This window comes from Helicoverpa armigera, chromosome 17, assembly GCF_030705265.1.
Source record: "Helicoverpa armigera isolate CAAS_96S chromosome 17, ASM3070526v1, whole genome shotgun sequence".
NCBI lineage: Eukaryota > Metazoa > Arthropoda > Insecta > Lepidoptera > Noctuidae > Helicoverpa > Helicoverpa armigera.
The window spans coordinates 6,502,913-6,526,973 of NC_087136.1; the positions used below are offsets into that span (position 1 = coordinate 6,502,913).

At 38.0% G+C, this 24,061-nt stretch overlaps 5 protein-coding genes across 12 annotated transcripts in view; 3 read left to right on the forward strand and 2 right to left on the reverse strand.

Moving 5' to 3' along the window:
* The window catches only part of Csk (C-terminal Src kinase), a 32,934-nt gene extending 27,074 nt beyond the window's left edge, over positions 1-5,860 (forward strand). For all 5 annotated transcript variants that reach the window (XM_064038756.1, XM_064038759.1, XM_064038757.1 and 2 more), the window contains 5 exons: positions 1,113-1,277; positions 1,770-1,986; positions 2,223-2,309; positions 2,440-2,765; positions 3,700-5,860. In XM_064038756.1, the coding sequence (XP_063894826.1) occupies positions 1,113-1,277; positions 1,770-1,986; positions 2,223-2,309; positions 2,440-2,765; positions 3,700-3,739 (835 nt within the window). In that variant the 3' untranslated portion in view covers positions 3,740-5,860. The remainder of the gene's footprint in view (positions 1-1,112; positions 1,278-1,769; positions 1,987-2,222; positions 2,310-2,439; positions 2,766-3,699) is intronic.
* A 10-nt stretch (positions 5,861-5,870) lies between these two features.
* Positions 5,871-7,804, reverse strand: LOC110384319 (uncharacterized). 3 transcript variants are annotated; one of them, XM_049846634.2, is made up of 4 exons: positions 7,568-7,804; positions 6,843-7,038; positions 6,653-6,725; positions 5,871-6,575 (listed from the first exon to the last, which is right to left on the reverse strand). In XM_049846634.2, exons 1-4 carry the CDS (start codon positions 7,635-7,637, stop codon positions 5,871-5,873), a joined length of 1,044 nt encoding a protein of 347 aa, XP_049702591.2. In that variant the 5' UTR covers positions 7,638-7,804. The 3 variants fall into 3 exon arrangements, with proteins under 3 accessions (XP_049702591.2, XP_021201226.3, XP_021201228.3); XM_021345551.3 differs by having other exon boundaries at positions 6,843-7,077; XM_021345553.3 differs by having other exon boundaries at positions 6,843-7,041; positions 7,568-7,802.
* Positions 7,805-7,930: 126 nt separating this feature from the next.
* LOC110384317 (DET1 homolog) lies at positions 7,931-10,600 on the reverse strand. The gene is made up of 5 exons (XM_021345544.3): positions 10,154-10,600; positions 9,924-10,049; positions 9,591-9,817; positions 8,415-9,317; positions 7,931-8,330 (listed from the first exon to the last, which is right to left on the reverse strand). Exons 1-5 carry the CDS (start codon positions 10,472-10,474, stop codon positions 8,240-8,242), a joined length of 1,668 nt encoding a protein of 555 aa, XP_021201219.2. The 5' UTR covers positions 10,475-10,600; the 3' UTR covers positions 7,931-8,239.
* A 241-nt stretch (positions 10,601-10,841) lies between these two features.
* L(3)neo43 (lethal (3) neo43) lies at positions 10,842-12,192 on the forward strand. Its single transcript, XM_021345555.3, has 2 exons — positions 10,842-11,081; positions 11,904-12,192. The coding sequence occupies exons 1-2, from the start codon at positions 10,939-10,941 to the stop codon at positions 12,082-12,084; spliced, it is 324 nt and encodes a 107-aa protein (XP_021201230.1). The 5' UTR covers positions 10,842-10,938; the 3' UTR covers positions 12,085-12,192.
* A 7,101-nt stretch (positions 12,193-19,293) lies between these two features.
* On the forward strand, positions 19,294-24,061 carry LOC110384272 (polyubiquitin-C). 2 transcript variants are annotated; one of them, XM_049846430.2, is made up of 2 exons: positions 19,294-19,453; positions 20,591-24,061. In XM_049846430.2, exon 2 carries the CDS (start codon positions 20,597-20,599, stop codon positions 24,020-24,022), a length of 3,426 nt encoding a protein of 1,141 aa, XP_049702387.2. In that variant the 5' UTR covers positions 19,294-19,453; positions 20,591-20,596; the 3' UTR covers positions 24,023-24,061. The 2 variants fall into 2 exon arrangements, with proteins under 2 accessions (XP_049702387.2, XP_049702388.2); XM_049846431.2 differs by lacking the exon at positions 19,294-19,453 and adding an exon at positions 19,602-19,745.

Below are 24,061 nucleotides of genomic sequence, written 5' to 3' on the forward strand. Positions count from 1 at the left end.
AGATACCTACAGTTGACGCATGAATACCGCGAAATAATTTGACACATACATTTCGAAGATTACACAAAAGTAGTCTTTATTGCAGAGGGATAATAATATGATGTTTTGATACTCGTTAAAATTGCAAAGCCATTAACTTTTTCACTGTGGACAATTGGTAAACGAAACCATCGTAAGGAAATTTGAATGTATCGTAAACATGGTGATGACAGCTCATGTAATTGTTTATAATATGGAAATAACTCTGACGCCAGCTTATAATATGTGTCACAGCCTAAAATGTCCACTGTTGGACAAAGGCCTTTCAAAGCTGGAGAAATCTACCCAATCTCACAACGCTAGCCATGCGTGTTGGTCAGCCGTTTTAATACATAATGAGTATGTAAATATACAGGGTTACTGTAAGTAGACCGCATCCTTTCAGGAGGTGATAGTATAGGTCAATACGGACAAATTTGACCCTGGGATACACTGGGCAAAAGTTAACCCATTTCAAGATAATCGAATTTCAAGATCAGTCGTCTAGGTACATGTATAAATTTTCATTATTAGTCAAAGTCTCGTTTTGTGGATTTTTGTGTGTTTTGGATAGAAGATGAATCACTTCATAATAACAAACCATAAAACTGTACAAATCACAGAGGAAATTATAGCGAACAGCAATTACTTTTTTAGTAGTTATTTTCTCAAAAATGTTACTCTTCATTTTTTTGTGCAAAATACTTAAAAAACATCTACATCTATCTGGCTATCCAAAAAGGCACAAAACATACAAAAATCCGCAGAAACGAGACTTTTAACTAATAATAAAAATGTATTCGTGTACCTAGACGACTTGTAAAGAAAAGATCTTGAAATTCGATTATCTCGAAACGGGTCAACTTTTGCCCAGTGTATCCCAGGGTCAAATTTGTCCGTATTGACCTATACTATCACCTCCTGAAAGGATGCGGTCTACTTACCAGTAACCCTGTATGTTTATAAAAATGAATTGCTGTTCGTTAGTCTGACTAAAACTTTTAAAAAGTTGATAGAGGTTCAGGGAAGGTTTAAACGGTACGAAGTTCGCGGAATCAGCTCGTAAGTTTGATAAAATTATTGGTCATCCTCAGGTCATTAACGCACGACAACCTGGTCCGGCTGCTGGGGCTGGTGTTCACGTCGGGCGGCAGCACGTGCATCGTGACGGAGCACTGCGCGCAGGGCTCGCTGCTGGACTACCTGCGCTCGCGCGGCCGCCACTACGTCACGCAGCTCAACCAGATTAACTTCGCATAGTTAGTACTCATTACCTTACTAGCGACGCTCATTACCTTACTAGCGACGCGCCCCGACTTTGCACTGGTGCGGGCGTCATGTCAGATTTAATGGATGTCATTATGCATATAAACCTTCCTCTTCATTTACTCTTCATCATCCTCATCCTCCGAGCCTTTTCCCAACTATGTTGAGGTCGGCTTCCAGTCTAACCGGATTCGGCTGGGCTGGGTAACAGTGTTTACAAGGAACGCCTATCTGACCGTCTCAAACCATTAAACCGGGTAACCAAATACCCATTGGACTACATAGATTGGTGTCAGACTGACTGACTTCTGAATACCTGTAACGACTGCTAAGAGTGTTAAATGACAGCCGAGACCTACCATTTAACTTGACATCCGAAACACAGTTATTGGTGTCCAAAAAAATTTGAAAGTACATACAAACAAACTTAGAAAAGTTGCATTGGTACTTGCCTGACCTGTATAGTGAATGTTTATATTCCTCAGCGACACATGCTGCGGCATGGAGTACCTGGAAGGCAAGCGCGTGGTGCACCGCGACCTGGCGGCGCGGAACGTGCTGATCTCGGCCGCGGGCACGGCCAAGGTGGCGGACTTCGGCCTCGCGCGCACGCTGGCCGCGCAGGACGACCCGGCCGAGGCCGCGCGCCTGCAGGCCAAGCTGCCCATCAAGTGGACCGCGCCCGAGGCGCTCAAGTACAACGTACGTATACGACATGTAACTACTGGACTGACATGAAAAATTCTTCACTGTTGGAGAGCTAGACTGTCACATAGGCTATATTTTATCGCGGACGCGGGTGAAAGCGCAAAGAGTACTTTATAGACCTGTATTATGTTTATTATAATAAATGTATGACAAATATATAACATATACTTACACTTATTTGGTAATATTTTGTGTAACAAGTGTTTCTAACAATAATTTATTATTTCCAGAAATTCTCTAACAAGTCTGACATGTGGAGTTTTGGCATTCTTCTGTGGGAGATTTATTCATTTGGAAGAGTACCATACCCTCGAATTGTAAGTACATTTTAGATATCTAAATATTGTAGTAAATAGGTAATAGTATACCACACTCTTTTCAAGCAATAACTTTAATATTTCTTGTTACATTGAATGCCACGTATATTGACTGATGATGCTTCCGTAGCCGCTGGCGGAGGTGGTGCGGCACGTGGAGCGCGGGTACCGCATGGAGGCGCCGGAGGGCTGCCCCGCCGGCCCCTACGACGTCATGCGCGCCGCCTGGCACGCCGACCCCGCGCAGCGCCCCGCCTTCGCCGCCACGCGCCACCGCCTCGCCGCCATCCGCGACCTCACGCAGCCCATGCCGCACCAGGTAACACTGCAGCCGACATATCCTACGACGTCATGCGCGCCGCCTGGCACGCCGACCCCGCGCAGCGCCCCGCCTTCGCCGCCACGCGCCACCGCCTCGCCGCCATCCGCGACCTCACGCAGCCCATGCCGCACCAGGTAACACTGCAGCCGACATATCCTACGACGTCATGCGCGCCGCCTGGCACGCCGATGCGCAGCGCCCCTTCGCCGCCACGCGCCACCGCCTCGCCGCCATCCGCGACCTCACGCAGCCCATGCCGCACCAGGTAACACTGCAGCCGACATATCCTACGACGTCATGCGCGCCGCCTGGCGCCGATGCGCAGCGCCCCGCCTTCGCCGCCACGCGCCGCCATCGCGCGCCATCCGCGCCCATGCCGCACCAGGTAACACTGCAGCCGACATATCCTACGACGTCATGCGCGCGCCGGCACGCCGCCCGCCGCCGCCTTCGCGCACGCGCCACCGCCTCGCCGCCATCCGCGACCTCACGCAGCCCATGCCGCACCAGGTAACACTGCAGCCGACATATCCTACGACGTCATGCGCGCCGCCTGGCACGCCGACCGCCAGCGCCCGCCTTCGCCGCCACGCGCCACCGCCTCGCCGCCATCCGCGACCTCACGCAGCCCATGCCGCACCAGGTAACACTGCAGCCGACATATCCTACGACGTCATGCGCGCCGCCTGGCACGCCGACGCCGCAGCGCCGCCTTCGCCGCCACGCGCCACCGCCTCGCCGCCATCCGCGACCTCACGCAGCCCATGCCGCACCAGGTAACACTGCAGCCGACATATCCTACGACGTCATGCGCGCCGCCTGGCACGCCGACCCCATCTTAGACACCAATGACTGTGTTTCACCAATGACCATGCCAAAAAAAAAATCCATTAGGTTCCATTAAAACTTCAATACAATTTATTTGCCTCTTGTTCATTCTTAATTTATACACGCTACAGACGAAGGTATATGAGTTAAAATCATGCCATGACCTATATCTACATAATAAGACAAACGAAGATCGTCATCCTCATATTCAGATGTCTAACCCGCGATGTCTATTTACAGTGAAGGTCGCCGGGCTGTGTCGTGGGACTTCGTGAATTAGTGAAATAGTACACACGGGATAGGCAAAGTGCTGTGAAGGTTGCAACATGTATTTTATACATTAATTAATACATACTGTAAGTACTAAATTATTTTAATATGTTTGAAGACACTCCCTCGCTAAGTATAATTGTAATGTAGATTAGATAATGTGTAATTTTGATGTGTTGTACAAGAATGTGTGTCAGATGTTAGGTGTTGGAGGAACTTTTAGTGGAAACTACCCGTCCCAATAGTACCTACGATGAAATTTACAACAGCCGTTCATTTGCGAACTTCAGTAGCACAACATAAGTCGGAAAGATGCAAATTTTTAGTACAACGTTCGTTATACAAAGTTGTTTCATTCCGCTCTACGAGACATACGAATCTGCCTGTAAGATTTGTAAAAATAAAACCTAAGGCGGAAAATTATATTCTTGAAATACAATTAGAGGAACTTTTGAAACATAAAACAACATTAAGAACCATTCCGTTCAGATCTTCTTTCCGACTATATATTTAGTTCTTAAACAACACAAATATAAAAGCACAAGTTTACATGAAACAGTTCCACTAAAAGATCCTTATTTAAATAAAATTTTATTGAAGGCCTAAACTTCAATTAATCGTAACATATTCTCGTAAAGATTCCACCCAATAGAGGTCACGAAGGTTATGTCGGTACTATGGTACTGTCTAGTCAAAGTATTGTTTGTATCATATTATAGTATTTGCACTTTAATTATTCAAAGGGGACTGATTGCATAAAAATCAAAAATATATAAAAAAACACTTCCGGTTGTAAAGTTACTTATAGAATCGCTCAAATAAATAAAATTCCTTGACAAAATGCCACGAGTAAGCAACAAGCAAGTATTAAAATTGTAGACGTACTTGTGTGTTAGTTTATTTCTAGAATAAGTAAATGTGGACGGAACACGAGTGTTCAATCCACACACTTTCATGGAGTATTATGTGTAAAATTCAGTGTTGTGTCAAAAAATTATAGCAGCTGTCTGAGTGAGTTATTAATTCTTTACGACGACGTTAGCATCAAAGTCTGATAGTATAATAAACCTAAAACATCAAAGCATTTTGTCAATATATTAAAAGTTCAATTGGTTCACACTTTGTGTTATAGACTAAGATATATTTAGCCATAGGAAGGAAAAGTTAAATTCAACTACCAGGTTGTGTGCTATCGTAAAGCAATATTAAGCTTCGACAGATGCGCGAAAGACGTATTCCTAAATACAAATTATCAAAACTCAATATAAACGTCACCAGATATTATTTACATTTCAAAAATATTTATTTGGTGTTGCTGGCCAAGTACCCAAAAGCTTATGCTACACAGTTTTACTATACACAGAAGAAACGTTTGCGTCTATAGGCTTTATTTAATTTATGGTAGTTGTAATGAATTTGTATGAAACATGACAAATAGTCTGATATAAGCCATGAATCTCAAGTAAAATGCAAATGTTCTATATTATCGTTGTAAACTTATAAAATTCTTGCGTGAAATTGCTTACAAGTTATTAAAAGATCTATTATGATACTATTAAATAAATGTACATGCATTGTTTACGCTAAAAATTGCAAATATATTATTTTATGTATTTCAACAAGCTTAGGAAGTAAGATTGAGCATTTTATAAAAATGAGACTTTTAATTCAACTACCACATTTTATTAAGTCCTTTTGTTTAATCTTATGCAATACTAGTTGTAAGTGTTAAATTGTTTTTACCATATATTTATGTTCTATCAGAAATTTTGTGAGAATTAAGTATGTAATGAAGCGATTCAGATGCAAGACATTTGATTTCTGCCAAAGCATAGGAACTTGATTTATTTTGGTGTTTCCATAAAAGTCTTCCTTTTACTAAAAATGTATTAATTTCATATGGAGACAACATATTAAATTAATTGTACAACTGTTTACTAGTCTTTAAAGAGTAGTAAGGACTGAATTGTTTGCAGTTGTATTTTTATCTGTAATTTATAAAACATAAGAACTAAGGTATTAAAATCTCAATTGTTTTTGTTTATTACTTGTACTATTATTTTCAACAATGTAAATAGATTTTTAACTTTAAGGAATAAATTGTATTATAACAAAGTATAAATACCTAAAACACACGTTTTTTATTTATTCACACATGAATTGCTGCAAGAGCTACAACAGGTACTGCAGCAACTGCTTTTCAATAGCAGGATCTCTGAACATTTATCTTCCATTGTTTTCTTGCTCAAGGGAGTGACTGGTTTCCATACTTCCGCATCATTGCCGTCACATCTCTGATAGATACTATCTGTAATTAACAATTTATGTGCTTCCTGTTTAGGTTTTTCATCTGATGTCTTACGGGTAAACTTAAACCAATTGGTCTTCTCATTTTTTCGTGTTTGTGTTTGGCGACCATCTTTCGGAGTGCAGCTAATGCACTGATCGGTATATGTTGTGATCGATTTGTCTTCACTCTTAGATTTGTCTTTCGATTCACAAGCACAAGCACAGGTGTTATTTGATTTGCCTTTTTTTTTCTTTCCTTTTCGTTTTTTTTGTTTAATGTCCTTATCCTTTATTAGGTCATCACTTGAACAGTTCGTTGAAGCGCTAGTACTCTGGGCTGGCAACTTTGTGTCTACCAAAGACTCTAAGCTCATGGGCCGAGCGGAGCAGTTGCACGGTTTGCTGCATACAACTTCGTAGTGGCATATTGTGTTATTGGCGGGCACTGTGTTCATCGGAACAGCCGCGGCGTCTTTACATGACCTTAACACACCTTGTCGCAAGCTCGGATAGAAGTAGTGCAGGTCTGTCGTGGATGAACTGTTATCGTTATGAAACTGTAAATACCTCAACTTTATTACTTGGAAACATTATTTTACACCTTATTTATACAATGGTTGAATTACCTGCGTACCTTAACGTGATATCCAGTGTTTACGATATTCATATTACATTCGGAGGCAAAGCAGGACTTAGGTTGGTCATTCCTGTAACATGAAGGGTTCAATATATTTTGAGACAATTGATTAAGTTAACATGTGTAAAAGAATATTCAATCACATTCAAGAAAGACATAACATACTACATATGTAAGTTCTACTCACAGATTAGGAATACCTCTGATGCACCAATTATTGTTGCAAGGATTGCTATAATTCATATTAGCAAACATAGGGTTAACTGAAGTTGGATAAGTGGATTGGCATTGCACTGGGCCGGTGGACCACCACTTGACTGTCGGCATGAAGAAGAACTGAACTGTTCCATCTGGTAATGTCAACGACGTAACTTCTCCTTCTCCTACTATTTCGGAATAAATGTTTTGATTACATTGTGAAGCTACAAAATTAAATGTAATTAATATACCTACTACGCTCCATTTGAGTTAGTACGTAACCAAAGGTAAACAATTTTGATGTAACTTTACACAAATACATGGTAAACGGTAAATTACTACATAAAATAATGACTCAATTGACTAAGTAGGTAATTTTTATTATTGTAATTACATTAATTTTTAGCCTCACTTTATTTTTAAGATGATTGAAGATTGTTTATGTTTAGTTCATTGCCTTCTCAAATGGAGTATAAATAGAAATCAAAAATGATATAACGATGGTGATGAGTTTGATTGGTAGGATAAATCTGTGGAACAACCAACCCGATATGAAAAAATCTTCAGTACCTATTAGAAAGCCTACTTTTTATCATACTATACGCAAACGAAAAGAAGGGGTGGCAGGTAGAACATTTTATTTGTAAGATAAGGAATTTTATTTGGGGTCGGTACATGTTATTCGAAGTTAGGTAATAATCTAATTTTACTAACGTGAACGATAAACAGGCAGTTGTGGTACATTGGTGAAACCGTTTCCGCAGAAGGATCGGTTGCACTGCATGATTGCGTTTCAAGTTATCGCTATTTATTTCTTGAACTCATATCTATACTGCTTTCATACTATGGGTACTGGGGTTAATGTTTATGATTCAATGTTATAAAATCCATTTTTTTACATAGATATTCATGTCGACATTTTGCTTGACTTTTTGTGAATGACATTTTCCCATTTATTCATAGTGTATAAAAAAATACCAAAGAAATGAGTTTAATGATCATAACAATTTTATTGAGATCAGTTGTGCCTATGGTGTCTTATATTGAAATACCAGGATTTCTCAAATTAAAGAGTCATTTATACAGTCATTCACTATTATCGTTTATTTCACAATTAATAGCAATTCCTTGTTGCAAAGTAGGTAACATGCTATGCTTTACAAGCTTAGTTAATATTTTAATATAAAAATGAAAAATAAACATGTTTCATTACATACTACACAGTAGCATTAATAAATTCCATAAAAATCTGCACTTAAAATTAAGATTATTTACAAGCACGTTATCAACTGAATACTGCGTTTCTTATATGAAAATTCACGATGTATTCAGAGTTAGTTCTCTGTACACTGATCGCAAAGGGGTCGGTAGGATGGAAGGTGAAGGCTACCAGTCTCCCGCGCTGGCTGGTACAGATTGCCCTAATACTCCGGCATAAATTTTAAATTTCAGTAAACCTGAGTCACGTGCGTAAAATCTGAAATATAAAATACATCCTTCAGCATCATAATCATCTAAAAAGAAATTTAAAAATATTATAATTCAAATATTATTTGTTTACCTTATAGGGTATTCTCCATAAGCTTTGGGCCTTTCCATAACAGAAACCCATTTGTCATCATAGCTAAATAATCCTAAATCTAAATATGGCGAGCCACTGTATGATTGTGCACTAATAGGTAACTGTGCTAGAATTCTTTTGGTGGCTTCTGTCCGACCTCCATAAATAGCTCTGACAATGGTTTGCTTGAATCTTTGTTGAGTAAGCCTCGCATACAAATTATTAGATGGTGAACAAGTGAATTGTGAATCAGCACATAATCTTGCATTTCTAAAACAGTCACAATAATTCTCAAATAGTTGCAATAGACCTTCTGAAGTGTTCTCATATACTTCTAGTATTTTGCTTTCGCTTATGTTATATATCACGAAAAATGAAGATTGACTATTGGGTTCTGCCACTCGCAGTGTCACAACTTCTTCACTTGCATACTTTATAAAAAGATGATCCTCATCCAATAGCTGCATCTTCCACATCCTCAAACTTTTAAACATATCAAAGTATTTATAAAACTTTCTCAATTCAAGGGGATCCCTTGTTTCATCACTGATAGTCTTTGCTCTTTTAAAAAGAAAGACCAACAATCTATGCTTAAGGCTATTTATTGTTTCTTCATGAAAAGGCCTTTCATTCATTAACGGTACAAAGACCGAGTTCACTATGAATGGATCATCATCATAACAGAATCGTCCAATTTTTCTTATTTCTATTAGCATTCCTTCCACGATTTGAAACAAATGTATTGTTTGATGCTGAACTGACAGGACAGCTAGAACTTCCTTATACAAGTAAATGCCTTGATTGTGAGATAAATAAATTTTATCTATTCTGAAATGTTTGGTATCACATAACTTGCCCTGATGCAAGTCCACTAGGTGCAGTGAATAATCTTCTAATGCTGACCTGGAAACAAAACAATAACATCAATGGGAGAGAGCCCTTAGATCCATCGCAATGGGTGATATCATAATTGTTGCTATTTGTTTGCTTATCCCTTGTTTTACAGCCTAAGCTAAATATTATAGCACCCAGATGACCAATTATTAACTGGGCTAAAACTATTTCTTGTCTAAATTAGTGCTTTTATAAAAAGATTCATATTAATAAATGAGGCCAGCTTTGCAAATAAGTGACAATCATATCCAAGAGATAAAGAATATAAATAAAATAATTTACCTGATGGTGGGGGTCACAGCTTCATTATTGCTATGAATATGATAAAAATGAGGTCTCAGGTCATCTGGAATGTGAGCAGCTGATCCCACTATCACATATCTTCCGTCCTCAGTGAACAGACTGCACTCTCTGTTTAGCTGCTGGTCCATGAAGGGCATGTGGCCAGCATTGTTCCGTTCAGATCTCATCACTTCTCTTTGTTGACACACATTTACAGTGAACTTAGGCTGAAATTATAAATGTTCTTATTAAATGTAAAATTTTGTTTCTGCATGTACTAGTCTGTTATTTTTTGAGTTGATATAAATAAGCAAGTAGGATTTATGTAAATACCTTAAAAAACCTATAGAATATGTGTGTCCTTATTCTATGATGAGCATCAGCATCAGCATTGAGCAAGTCTGAAGGATATCCAGCGACGAGATCCCCAGCAGCTGCTGCGCCTCTGTACTCATAGATCTGTGAACAACATTTGGTTACTTAGCAAGTACTCTAGCCTTTGTATACGTAGTATTTGTATCTTTGAAATCACATTATATTGATTGTATATTGTACTCAATTACCTCTAATGAGGTTTGATCAGCAGAAAATGCGATGAAATGTTTTCCATCAGGACTAAATTTCCTCAAAAAACAAGGTGGTTTTTCTACATTGACAATAGTTAAGTTAGGAAACACATTTTGGTAAAACTCTCGAACAACATGAAAATGGGAGCCAGGTTTTCGTGATCCATATATTTCTCTGTCCATAAGGCGTATGACTAAGTTCTGAGGCTTGATTTTGCGCGGTACAATTCTCTCTGTGCAGAAAAACTCATCTTCTTTAAGAGCGCCAGGAGGAGGATCTTCGTAATAAACACTTGTAGACTGGCTGGTGGAAGCCATGGTGCCTTTAAAAACCTTTAATGTTAGTTGTGTTTGTTAGAAATCTCGGCATTTTAATAAATAAAAATTATGGCAGCGGTGACGCTGACAACAAATATGGAAAATGGCGGAAATCAGCTGTTTATGATGTGACAAATTACACTTCGTTCAAAAGTAAATGTTATTAAAAATTGATGTAATTTCTTTTTTTTCCATAAATATAGTATTTTACATGAATTTAGGGACTAAAACAAAGGAATTATGATGTCTTACATACCATACATTCACTTTTTTAGAAAAAAAAGTAAATGAAGGGAGCTCTAGAATTCGCTCAGAAATAATGCCTTTTGGCAGATCCAAATAACATTTGACTTGATTTGATTTGACTATTGGTTTGACAGTGACAGGGAGGTTTATTCGCAGAGGTTATGTTGTTATATCACTGTGTTTAGTTTTTCTCAATTTCTCTCATAAAATTGGAAATTATGGATGAAGTAAATGCTCGTCTAGGGTCTATGCGGAATACACTTTCTGCTTTAAGTAAGCGTAGATCTTTTAAATATGGTTTACCCTTCATTTTATTTATGGTTGGAGGATCATTCGGTTTACGAGAATGGACACAAATCAGGTGATTTTTATCTTAAAATGCGGATTACATGGAGCCTAAGAAATTTATAATCGCTTTTTACGCTATTTCGAAAGACCGTTTTATTGCCCTAGAACTCTAAACACGCTGTGAGTATAGGGCCAGTTTACGTTATACAGAAATTGCTACTCAAAGGAGATTGGTTCTTTGCTGAGGAGTTTGTTCCACCACTTCTTCTTCCCAGCAAAACACATAGGAAGTGATGAAGGCCAGGCGTTTTAGGGGTTGTCTTTAGTAAATTTTACCTTTAATAAGTGCTGATTTTCAGCCTACTTCAACTAAATGACTTTATCTTATCTTAGTTTTTAACTTCACATTTAGGATTAGAACATGTGCCACTATAGGTATGTTATGTGTTATGTTACTTACTAACTTGGGCTCCAGGCTAAAGCTGGGCCTATTGCAGTTGAACTATGAAAAGGTTGTCACAAGACTGCTTCCGAAGCAGTTCCAAAGGACCACCACTGACAACATTCAGTAATTGATGCAATACACTTATGTATCAGACAACATCTTGTTGGCCAGAGTAAACATAAATATAATTTTTAAACTTTAGTTCTACAATTTATGTAATTGGCTTTTAAAGCCATGTTAATGAATAAATAAAGTAGACATTTATTGGTATGAAGTCATAAATTGTTAATGCACCCATAAGCTAAAAGGGATATCCTAAAGAGAAAGATTTCACTATTATTTATTGAAAACCGATATTTATGGAACATTATTTATCTGTTCGTTATAAAAGTTTCATGTAGGTATGTCAATGTATCAGTATCATGTTAATGTTAGAAACTTTGCTTTCAGGTATCAGTTTTCCAAAGTAAAAGGCGTGAGTAAAGAAGAAGCAAAGAAAATGGGCCTGAATAAAGAAAAGGATGTAACTTTGGAACAAACGTACGAAGAAATACAAAAATTAGACATAGACAATTGGGAAAACAAACGAGGCCCACGACCTTGGGAGACCACAGAACCGGAAAAGAAATGATTATGTGTCAAGTGTGACTTCATACTGTTAGCACAAAGTGTTAAAGTATTATTGTTGTAAATATTTTTATCTTAGTTAAATAAAATATTTTTTGTTTTCCTAAACATACCAGTTAGTCTATTTATCTACTGTTGTTAACTTAATATTATAAAGCTGAAGAGAGTTTGTTTGTTTGAATGCTAATCCCAGGAACTAGTGGAATGATTTGAAAAACTATTCATACATAGCTCATTTGTTGAGGAATGCTATAGAATCTTATATTTTTTGGAATATTGTGGGATATAGGGTAGCGAAGTAATTCCCGTGGCGTGAATAAACCGCTGGCGAAAGATAGAATTTCATGGTAACTTTTTTTATCTTTCAAAATGTTTGTAAATTACAGAGTTATAAACCTTATAACGAAACTTATCTCAAACGAATATGAGCGGGACCTTGAGGAAGGCTATCAATTGCGCCGTCTGGCTGCGCACAGAATGGTAATCAATAGATTAATGTAATACCTACCTACGTATAATTGTGATTGTATGTCTTTTTAGGAAGGTCACTCACATCTACTGCTATAAAGTAAAAAAACATGGATAATAGCTATTCACGTAGTGACTCATGGTACTTTCAGAAGTGGAAATACGCTTGTTTACTAGAATCAGACATTAACAAAGGACAATGGGCACTTTGTATGGGATTTGGTACCCGCTCCAACAGTAACGCATGATATATCATTAGAAAGGTATTTACGTGAAGAATAATAAAAACTATGGGGCTTGCCTCAATTAGCTGTCCGAACCGAGTAATGATAAAAATTGAATCGATATAGAAACAAGTATGTCATCCATATATGCAAATTCATTAAGATGCTTATGTCGTCAGTGTAATAATTTTAAACTCAGTTAATAGAGATACACTCTATTATAATCTAAAGGTTGTAATAGTCTATGGAGTCATACTACGTAAACACAATCATCATCTGATTTGACAAAAGTTCAAAACATTTTTATTCATCTTTTTTTAGGAAGAAATTCATCATTATCACAGCACCTCTTGAGGAGCAAGATTAAGTCGTGATATGTACTATATTAACATCGTCTCCTGACTTTTCAACCTTAATTGATTATTAATATTGAAAGACTTTCATCAAATACATAAGCTAGTTTTGCGTGAACTGCAAAGGTTTGCACAGTCATTTTTTAAAGCAGTCGGCAGGCAAACATTTTAAGAAGGCAAAATTCCTGTTTTTTGTTACTTTACCAGTTTTTATTCAACACAGTTGGATTTAAGAACTACATCTACGTTGATGACTTATGAACATTACACATTCTATTAGTCGATGTTACGCGAAACGGACAAGGATTTGGGACTAGTCGTCATAGTAAACATTTTTTGCCTTGCCAAGACCTACGCAATGGTACTAAAATCAACACTGTTGGACGGGGTACCAAAACGCCCATCGTCCTTTGAATATTCGGAGTTTTGGAGATAAAAAACATAAACAAACAAAAAACGAAACGACCTGTGCAAACAATTCCACGTAAATATCGCAGATAGTACCTAATCAATTTCTTGTAAAAACTGAAAAATATTTACCTCGCTTTAAAACTTGGCTCATGGCCAGGATCAAGCTCTTGTGCGAATAAACCCAACTGGGAAAAAGCTAGCCACAAATTGCTCTATGCCATTCGGCCTAGAAGACCGTGATAATAATAGTTTATAATAGTTCCGCGTAGGTATATTTTCATGCAAAGTGCGCATTGAAATGTACAATACATACACGTGTGACCTCGCCGCTGCGCTGAAGCACGCTGAAGTCTCGAAAAGTCAGGAAATCTCATAAAATGCGATGTTATCGCAAATAGCGCAGTTGGAATTTCCTTGATTGTAAGAGATGGCTTGTTAATAAACGCTATTCTAAGTAGGAAGGTACCTATACAGAGGCAAATCCAGCCTTCAAAAATGGTTGAAAAATTCAGGATTGTGCCTACCTACATTAGAGAGGAATAAATAAGAGAAAGAACACGTAGGGGTATACTTTAGACATAATAATAATCTTCCACGCCGATTTCGGCAACGGCGACCACTTCGACCCTAATGGCGTGCGTGTGCTCTCATGTGGCTGGAGTATCCAATTTTGTGCGTGAAAGTCCGCGCACACTGCGGACATGTCAGGGTACCAGCCACAAAGTTGTAGTTGATAGCTACAGGTGGTCGAGCTTTCAACTCATCTCGTTTGGCATCCAACTCAGAAAGCCGGCGTGCTTCAAAGTCAAAGACTTTGGCTTTAACGCGGCTTCTCCAGTCTCTGCGATTGGATGCCAGGGGCCCGATTCTCCTAATTTTACTTCAGCGCCATTCGATTGACGTTCGACTCGATTCGACTGAGACCCAATCCCGACTCGATTACGATTGAAGCGTATGTGGCATTCCGCTATTTTTTCTTTTCTGTCGCTACTTTTCTGTCATTCAATAATGAATCATTTTGTCTGCAAATGATTTACGATTGCAAAATGATTGTACAGCAAACTACCGTATAGACCAAAATCATCAAAATAGCAGACCGATCGCACACCAATCAAATGTCAATCGAATACGATTGGTCTTTTATTAGTAGCAGAATGCCCGATATGGTTAAAACTGCTATTACGATCATATTGCGATTCGATTTCTATTCGATTTTGACATTATTAACTTAGGAGAATCGGGGCCCAGATTCTCCCACTGAGACGGTTCAATGGAACAGCTTTTCATGTGGCGCTTCAGCACATCCTTGTATCGCAGCAGCTGTCCGCCACGTTTCCGCTTGTCCTCCTGCAACTCGGAGTAGAGGATGCGCTTGGCCACTTTAGACATAGGGAGAGTAGGTATATACAAAGAAGTATATAAGGGAGAGAACAAATATATACCAGTTGAACCATAATAAAAATAAGTACAATAAACATGACAAGGAAGGTTATAATTTTATAGTCACGGACAGGCAAGAATAACGTTTTTCTTAGGAGCCTAACTGTAAAATTCATTAGTCGTTCTAATGGCCGTTACATTGTACCGAATTCTTTTAGTTTCACTATTTATTACTTAACATAGGTACCTATTTAAAGTGACCTCGCGACCTACCTACCTATTCTTTTTATTATTAGACGCTTATAATTATGGACCACCATTAAGCTCGTGCTGCAAATTTTCATATCAGCGTTCGTAAAAACTACTAGTGTGCATCCACCCTTAAGTTTGCATCCACCTACATTTCCCTTAGAATTTTAAACTACCTACTACCTACAAGTCCTCTTTTTTATCAAAACGGTAGAATTTACAAGTACTTAGGTAAGTATGTTTACCTAATGTCTTTATTGTTTGTCACAATTATAATTCAACAATGACCCTTGAACAATGGAAATAAGTTAGGTACATTTTGCATGTCATTAATAGGTACTTACCTGTGTTAACAATACGGATTCTAGAATAATTAAAGGCACAAGCATTACTTATCGAAATCGTGTAAAATATCAACAACAGCTGATTTTTATCGCCTTTGTAAAGTGTTTTGCCTTTCGGTAAATTCCTATTTTTAATACCTACCTAATGATTGATCGCCCGATTGAAACCACTGCCACCGAATCTTATCGGTTTGTCCAACTTAAAAATAATAAACAAAACGAATTTTGTGGGTCAATGGATTTAATAAGGTCGCGCAACTCACAATCGAAATAGTTGTTAAATCAAACAGCTAGCCCTTTGACTGAACAACGCCATTCAACCACTTGTCTAGATACCTATGTATAGGGCTGCCATCCGTCCGGGTTTCCCCGGATTTGTCCTCGTTTTGACCCCGTCCGGGGGACGTCCGGGCGGGTTTTCAAGAAGAGTCCGGGGAAAACCCGGACACTTTTCATGTAAGAAAGCACCTTACTGTATTTACGTATTTATCGGGATTATGATACAAAACGCTTACGTCCGGGGAAAAATGCGATTTACGTCAAATGTCCGGGTTTTTTTTAATATTTGTCCGGGTTTGGCGAAATTCGAGATGGCAGCCCTACCTATGTAGTATGTCGTTAAGCCGACTTGTTGACTTCGACCACGGACTTCGTTCACCACTCCAAAGACATGAGTAACGTAGTAGGTAGGTATGTGACTAACGTAATTTACTCAAGTGTCAATAATTATAATATTATTAATCAGACACTTGACTGATACGTAAACAGTGCCTAGGTACATTACCTAAGTTACATAAGGATAGATAGATAGAACGTTATATCCTCATGTATTTATATCCTTTACAACTAGGGTCATTTCGCCTGTTCGCGACCATCGCCCAGTTCGCGTCCATTTTGCCGATCTCCTTTAAAAAAACTTCGAAAACAAGATAATTAACACACCAATCAAACGAAAGATCATTACCGCTAATACGTTAATGTATAAGAGGCACGCACAGATAGACAAAAGTTCTGTGCGTCCAACCAATCCTTTTAGAAAAAATAATTAGTCTAGGCTCTTCAACAAGAAAGCGCAAACACGTTGAATTTTAGATAAAAATTAGTGTGCAGCGGCGTGTTTGATGGTAAGTTTTATATTGTTTTATGTGAATTTTAGGATAGATAGCTATTTCTACAGTTTAATGATGAATAAAGGTATAATGTTTTTTATGAATTTGGTAATGTTTTTTATATTTAACGAATAAAATAAGGTGGACGCGAATTACTACATCGAATTTTACAAAACTTCCACTTTGCGTCCACAATGGACGCGAACTAAAACTATCCTCTATACTAATAAACCAAATTGCGTCCACTGTTTTCGTTAAATACTTGCTTATAAAAAATAATTAAAACATGAGTACTGTTTAATATATTAAGATTAAACAGTAAATTTTTTATTTTTTTTTTGTTATTTTAAATTAAAAATCAACATTATCATCATTTAAAATTCACTTTAAAAAAATAAAAATAATTTTTCTCAACATTGGTTTAAGTAACTTAAAATTAGGCAATTAATTTTGCAACTTGAAAAATAAACAGTAATCAGTTCTGTTAATTTTACCCTAAAATCACAGGGAAAGACCCGCGTTGATTATAGTAAGTTTTTGGCCATATTAAATTAACAAAACAATATAACAATTTTGTCTAAACATACAACTAAAAGAATTGTTGAGTCAATAAATTATTATCAGACAAGGCATATTCTTTGAATATTTTTTTTATCGATTTATTCTTCTCTCGAATATCATTTAATGCTTTCTTTAAGTCTTCTTCTGTGTATGTTGTCTTTTCCTTCTTTTTTCCTGTATCCGAAGAACTTACCTTAAATGAAATTACTTAATATATTAAGATTAAACAGTACATTTTTTTATTAAGATATATACGTGGTTCTAATTAAATTATAATTTTTCTATTTTTTTATTAAGATATATATATATATATATATATATATATATATACGTGGTTATAATTAAATTATAATTAAATATTTAAATTATAATTATAATTTAATTATAACCACGTATATATCTTAATAAAAAAAATTACTGTTTAATCTTATTTTAAGTTACTTAAACCAATGTTGAGAAGAATTATTTTTATTTTTTAAAGTGAATTTTAAATGATGATAATGTTGACTTTTAATAATCAAGTTTATTGTTAAATAAAGAAATTGATCTAATACAATCTTTATTAATTCTTAAAATAATCACCCCTATATTCCTTTTCTAAGCTACTGGACGCGAACTGGACCATGGGTGGACGCGAATTGGATTTTGTGGACGCAAACTGGGTAAAACGCCTAATTTTAAGGTTTATCGATTTAAATAGAAAACGTAAGATATTTCTAATACAACTGAAAGTTAATCTTAAAATAGAGTATATAAGGAATACATTACACAAATTTGACATGGAAATGAGTGCTGGAGCATTTTTATTATCGCCGTCAAACTTGCCAACTGCACTAAATGGTCGCCAACAGGCGAAATGACCCTATCTGCTGTTTACCTAAAAGATTGTGCGATACGGTCGATGGGTCGGTGACCGAAAAAACATTGATGCTGATGAAAACAATGCTCTATGCTTGCATGACCTATCAGTATCATATGATATGACTCGTAGACTTGAAAAGGATATAGATAGGTAAAATAACTAAGTACTTCCCTTCCCTAATTAATTGCACAACAATTTCAAATTTTCTATAAACGATGAGTCATCATCATACGACACAAACTCACAATCCACTTATTTTCTTTCGTTTCTCATGCAGTTACCGAGGTGATCATAGTCATAGTTTCCCTGAAACTGGATGATGCAAGACTACCAGAACATTCTAGAATTAACGTTAGGTACTTAGGTATTTGTGTACCTACCTATCTATTTGTAGGTAGGAATCCCTTGTTTGAATTCTGCACAAAGTGACTGGAATCGTGCCGATTTCTTTCTAGTTAGCAAGACACAGAAACCTGTATATATCCTGCGTTGTTATACTTTCTATTTTTTTTTTCTATAATACCCAGTTAATGAAAATATAAAGCATAACGTAGTTTTAATTTTCATAAAGAAAATACGTCAAGGAATGTCAATGACCTCAAACGGACTAATGACCAGCGTGGTATATTTTTAAATCGTTATTTTTATAAAAGGAAGGTCTACAGCAGGTAGGTATACGTCTAAAAAGGGAACCTTAGCTTCGGGAAACTAAACCCGACATAAATGGCTTATTTCTTACATGAGAGAAGACTTGCAAATCATGGGACGTAACGTGAACGTAACCATCCTTGTAAGATTTCCCTGTAACCTACCGTTAATTGATTTAATTAGTCTAGTTTCATAAGACAAAGTTTAGGTATGTAGCTTCTTATTTATGTACCTATGTAACTTTAAGTGGGTATATAAGAACGGTATAGACATGTAAAAAACGTACCTAGGTAGGTACCTATAAGGAATCAAAATAATTTAATTAAAGTTAAACATTTCATATTCTTGTTTGGTTAGTAGAAATGTTTGCGTCCAGACTGTGTTTTATTGATCGCCGTGATACGCAGAATCGGCTTTGTTTTTGTTGGGTTTCCTCTCTCACAGCGCAGCCAGACCAAACAGCTTGCGTCACAAAGGAAAGAAGCAACGCATGCGTTCTAGAACACTATTGCCATCCCTATCTTTCTTGGTATATTAAAAAGAGATAAAATTTGCTTCGGCTCCCCTCGTCGGCTCTCCGCCGTTATCGATTGTACACGAGACCGTGTCTATATAAAGGGAACGTCAATTCTCGGACCGCATTTCAAAACGAGAAATTGAAAAAGGAATTCATAAGCGCGTGACTTTTTAGAGTTGTTCGTCAGAGATAACAGGATTTTATTGAAATTTTGTGTTTTATCAGACTAAATTCTAGTGATTAATCGGTAAGTGTTATTTTTCTTTATTATGTACCTACTTCAATAAGTTGTAAATCAGAAAGTGATTTTAGAAACGTTCTGAATAAGGTCGAATCAGTGAACTGCGCAGTTTTTATTATTGATCGTACGCCATTTTGGTTTTTACATCGAAGCGAATTGAAATTGCGTCAGTGTTGAAGTTTCTTTAAATAAATGGAGTTTATGTTCTAATAACAAATTCAAGTAGTCCTGTACCTAATCAACTTCTAAAGCTATTGTTGTGCCGTTTAAATTGTTATCTTTGTCTACTAAACTCAAGGTATGATAATAATACATACCTATTGACATTCTCATCATTGTGTTGTGGATTTTCACAAAGTAGGAAGTTACCAAGGGTATATTTTGCTTCAGTTTTTGCAATTTATAAATATTCATGTTAGGCATAATAGATTTAATCTATAGATACGTTGATGTTAGTAGGTCGCCCTAGTTAGAAAATATTTCCGTGACCTAGTTTCTGTCCAATGTCCGTCCGCGGCCATATTTTTCTCTAACGTAGGTACCTACATATTATGTAGGTATTATTTATCCTATGTTACTCATCACTTGCATTAACCAGTGGAAATACTAACATCGATGTAAATAGGACACAATCATTGGTATTCGGAATAGGTACTTAGATAATGTTCTGTTGTGAGATACTTACCTACTACCAGCTACCAAGTCTAAATAAGAAAATATCGAAGTAGGTACATTAAGTATTCTAAAATATTAATTTTACTTGTATACTGCATTAGGTTTGGGTGTCAAAAATAAATAATAATGTAGATCATTCTTTATCAAAACTGATTGTGAACGAACTTACATACCTACGTAATATGCACCTAATTATGCATATTATTTACAAATGTTTTTGCAACGTAAGAGACGTCATGGTGGTGTTGATAAAAAAATTTCCTTAAGTTTATAAACTTTGCTTCAGGTATTTTTTATTTACAAATGACACTATCGGCTGCCGGATAATATCTACATGATAACTTGAGTCATAGTGTCAAGCATTGTATTCATTAGTTGTCATGAGTATTCGTGACTCAGGAGAAATTAGTCCCACTCATTACCGACGAGAGTTATAGTGTTTTAACAATTGTTTTTCTTCTATTACAGGACAACATGCAGATCTTTGTGAAGACTTTGACGGGGAAAACCATAACATTAGAGGTGGAACCCTCTGATACCATTGAAAACGTTAAAGCAAAAATTCAAGATAAGGAAGGCATTCCTCCCGATCAACAGAGATTGATCTTCGCCGGAAAACAATTGGAAGATGGACGCACTCTTTCCGACTACAATATCCAGAAGGAGTCTACTCTTCATCTCGTGCTGCGTCTCAGAGGTGGTATGCAAATTTTCGTAAAAACATTGACTGGCAAAACCATCACTTTAGAGGTTGAGCCTTCTGACACAATCGAAAATGTTAAAGCCAAAATCCAGGATAAGGAGGGTATCCCACCTGATCAGCAACGATTGATCTTTGCCGGCAAACAGTTGGAAGATGGACGCACATTATCAGACTACAATATCCAAAAAGAATCTACCCTTCACTTAGTATTGCGTTTGCGCGGAGGAATGCAAATATTCGTAAAAACTTTAACTGGTAAAACAATAACTTTAGAAGTTGAGCCGTCTGACACAATTGAAAATGTCAAAGCCAAAATACAGGATAAGGAAGGTATTCCCCCAGACCAGCAGCGACTGATCTTCGCAGGCAAACAGTTAGAGGATGGCCGCACTCTTTCTGATTATAATATCCAGAAGGAGTCAACTCTCCACTTGGTTCTTCGTCTGCGTGGTGGTATGCAAATCTTCGTCAAAACTTTGACCGGCAAGACTATCACACTAGAAGTTGAACCCTCTGACACAATTGAAAATGTCAAAGCTAAAATTCAGGACAAGGAAGGTATTCCCCCAGATCAACAGCGATTGATCTTCGCCGGCAAGCAATTGGAAGATGGGCGAACCTTGTCTGATTACAATATTCAGAAGGAATCCACTCTTCACTTGGTACTTCGACTACGTGGTGGTATGCAAATCTTCGTCAAGACCTTGACAGGCAAAACCATCACTCTAGAGGTTGAGCCTTCAGACACAATCGAAAATGTTAAAGCCAAAATCCAAGACAAAGAAGGAATTCCCCCAGACCAGCAGCGATTGATCTTCGCTGGCAAGCAGCTTGAAGACGGTCGCACACTTTCGGACTACAACATCCAGAAGGAGTCCACTTTGCATTTAGTTTTGCGTCTGCGTGGTGGTATGCAAATCTTCGTCAAAACCTTGACTGGTAAAACCATCACCCTGGAAGTTGAGCCATCTGACACAATTGAAAATGTCAAGGCTAAAATTCAGGACAAGGAAGGAATTCCTCCAGACCAGCAGCGATTGATCTTCGCCGGCAAGCAGTTGGAAGATGGCCGCACTCTCTCGGATTACAACATCCAGAAGGAATCCACTCTTCACTTGGTACTCCGTCTGCGTGGTGGTATGCAAATCTTCGTCAAAACTTTGACTGGCAAGACTATCACACTAGAAGTTGAGCCATCTGACACAATTGAAAATGTCAAGGCTAAAATTCAGGACAAGGAAGGTATTCCTCCAGACCAACAGAGGTTGATCTTCGCTGGTAAACAACTGGAAGACGGTCGCACTCTTTCAGACTACAACATCCAGAAGGAGTCCACTTTGCATTTAGTTTTGCGTCTGCGTGGTGGTATGCAAATCTTCGTCAAAACTTTGACTGGCAAGACTATCACACTAGAAGTTGAGCCCTCTGACACAATTGAAAATGTCAAAGCTAAAATTCAGGACAAGGAAGGTATTCCCCCAGACCAGCAACGATTGATCTTCGCCGGAAAGCAGTTGGAGGATGGGCGGACCTTGTCTGATTACAATATTCAGAAAGAATCCACTCTCCACTTGGTGCTACGTCTGCGTGGTGGTATGCAAATCTTCGTTAAGACACTAACTGGTAAGACCATCACTCTAGAGGTTGAGCCTTCAGACACAATCGAAAATGTCAAAGCTAAAATCCAGGACAAGGAAGGTATTCCCCCAGACCAGCAGAGATTGATCTTCGCCGGCAAGCAGTTGGAAGACGGTCGCACACTTTCAGACTACAACATCCAAAAGGAGTCCACTTTGCATTTAGTTTTGCGTCTGCGTGGTGGTATGCAAATCTTCGTCAAAACCTTGACTGGTAAGACTATTACATTGGAGGTCGAGCCCTCTGACACGATCGAAAATGTCAAAGCCAAAATTCAAGACAAAGAGGGAATTCCACCAGACCAGCAGCGATTGATCTTCGCCGGCAAGCAGTTGGAAGATGGCCGCACTCTCTCGGATTACAACATCCAGAAGGAATCCACTCTTCACTTGGTACTTCGTCTACGTGGTGGTATGCAAATCTTTGTCAAGACCTTGACCGGTAAAACTATCACTCTAGAGGTTGAGCCTTCTGACACGATCGAAAATGTCAAAGCCAAAATTCAAGACAAAGAGGGAATTCCACCTGACCAGCAGCGATTGATCTTTGCCGGCAAGCAGTTGGAAGATGGCCGCACTCTCTCGGATTACAACATCCAGAAGGAATCCACTCTTCACCTGGTACTTCGTCTGCGTGGTGGTATGCAAATTTTCGTGAAAACACTGACTGGTAAGACCATCACCCTTGAGGTCGAGCCATCTGACACGATCGAAAATGTTAAAGCCAAAATCCAGGATAAGGAGGGTATCCCACCTGACCAACAAAGATTGATCTTCGCTGGTAAGCAGTTGGAAGATGGTCGCACTCTTTCAGACTACAACATCCAAAAGGAGTCCACTTTGCATTTAGTTTTGCGTCTGCGTGGTGGTATGCAAATCTTCGTCAAAACCTTGACCGGCAAGACTATCACCCTAGAAGTTGAACCCTCCGACACTATTGAAAATGTTAAAGCCAAAATCCAGGACAAGGAAGGTATTCCACCAGATCAGCAGCGATTGATCTTCGCCGGCAAACAGCTGGAAGACGGTCGCACACTTTCCGATTACAATATTCAAAAGGAATCCACTCTACACTTAGTACTTCGTCTGCGCGGTGGTATGCAAATCTTCGTCAAGACTTTGACCGGCAAGACTATTACATTGGAGGTCGAGCCTTCGGACACGATCGAAAATGTCAAAGCCAAAATTCAAGACAAAGAGGGAATTCCACCAGACCAACAGAGATTGATCTTCGCCGGCAAGCAATTGGAGGATGGACGAACATTGTCTGATTACAATATTCAGAAGGAATCTACGTTGCATTTAGTCCTCCGTCTTAGAGGCGGCATGCAAATTTTTGTGAAAACTTTAACTGGTAAAACCATTACATTAGAAGTTGAACCCTCTGACACAATTGAAAACGTGAAAGCCAAAATTCAAGATAAGGAGGGAATTCCACCAGATCAACAAAGATTGATTTTCGCTGGCAAGCAGCTTGAAGACGGGCGCACTCTTTCCGATTACAATATTCAAAAGGAATCAACACTTCATTTAGTTCTAAGGTTGAGAGGTGGAATGTAAAAAATAGATTTCTGAATTAAAAGACATATTCTGAATGCA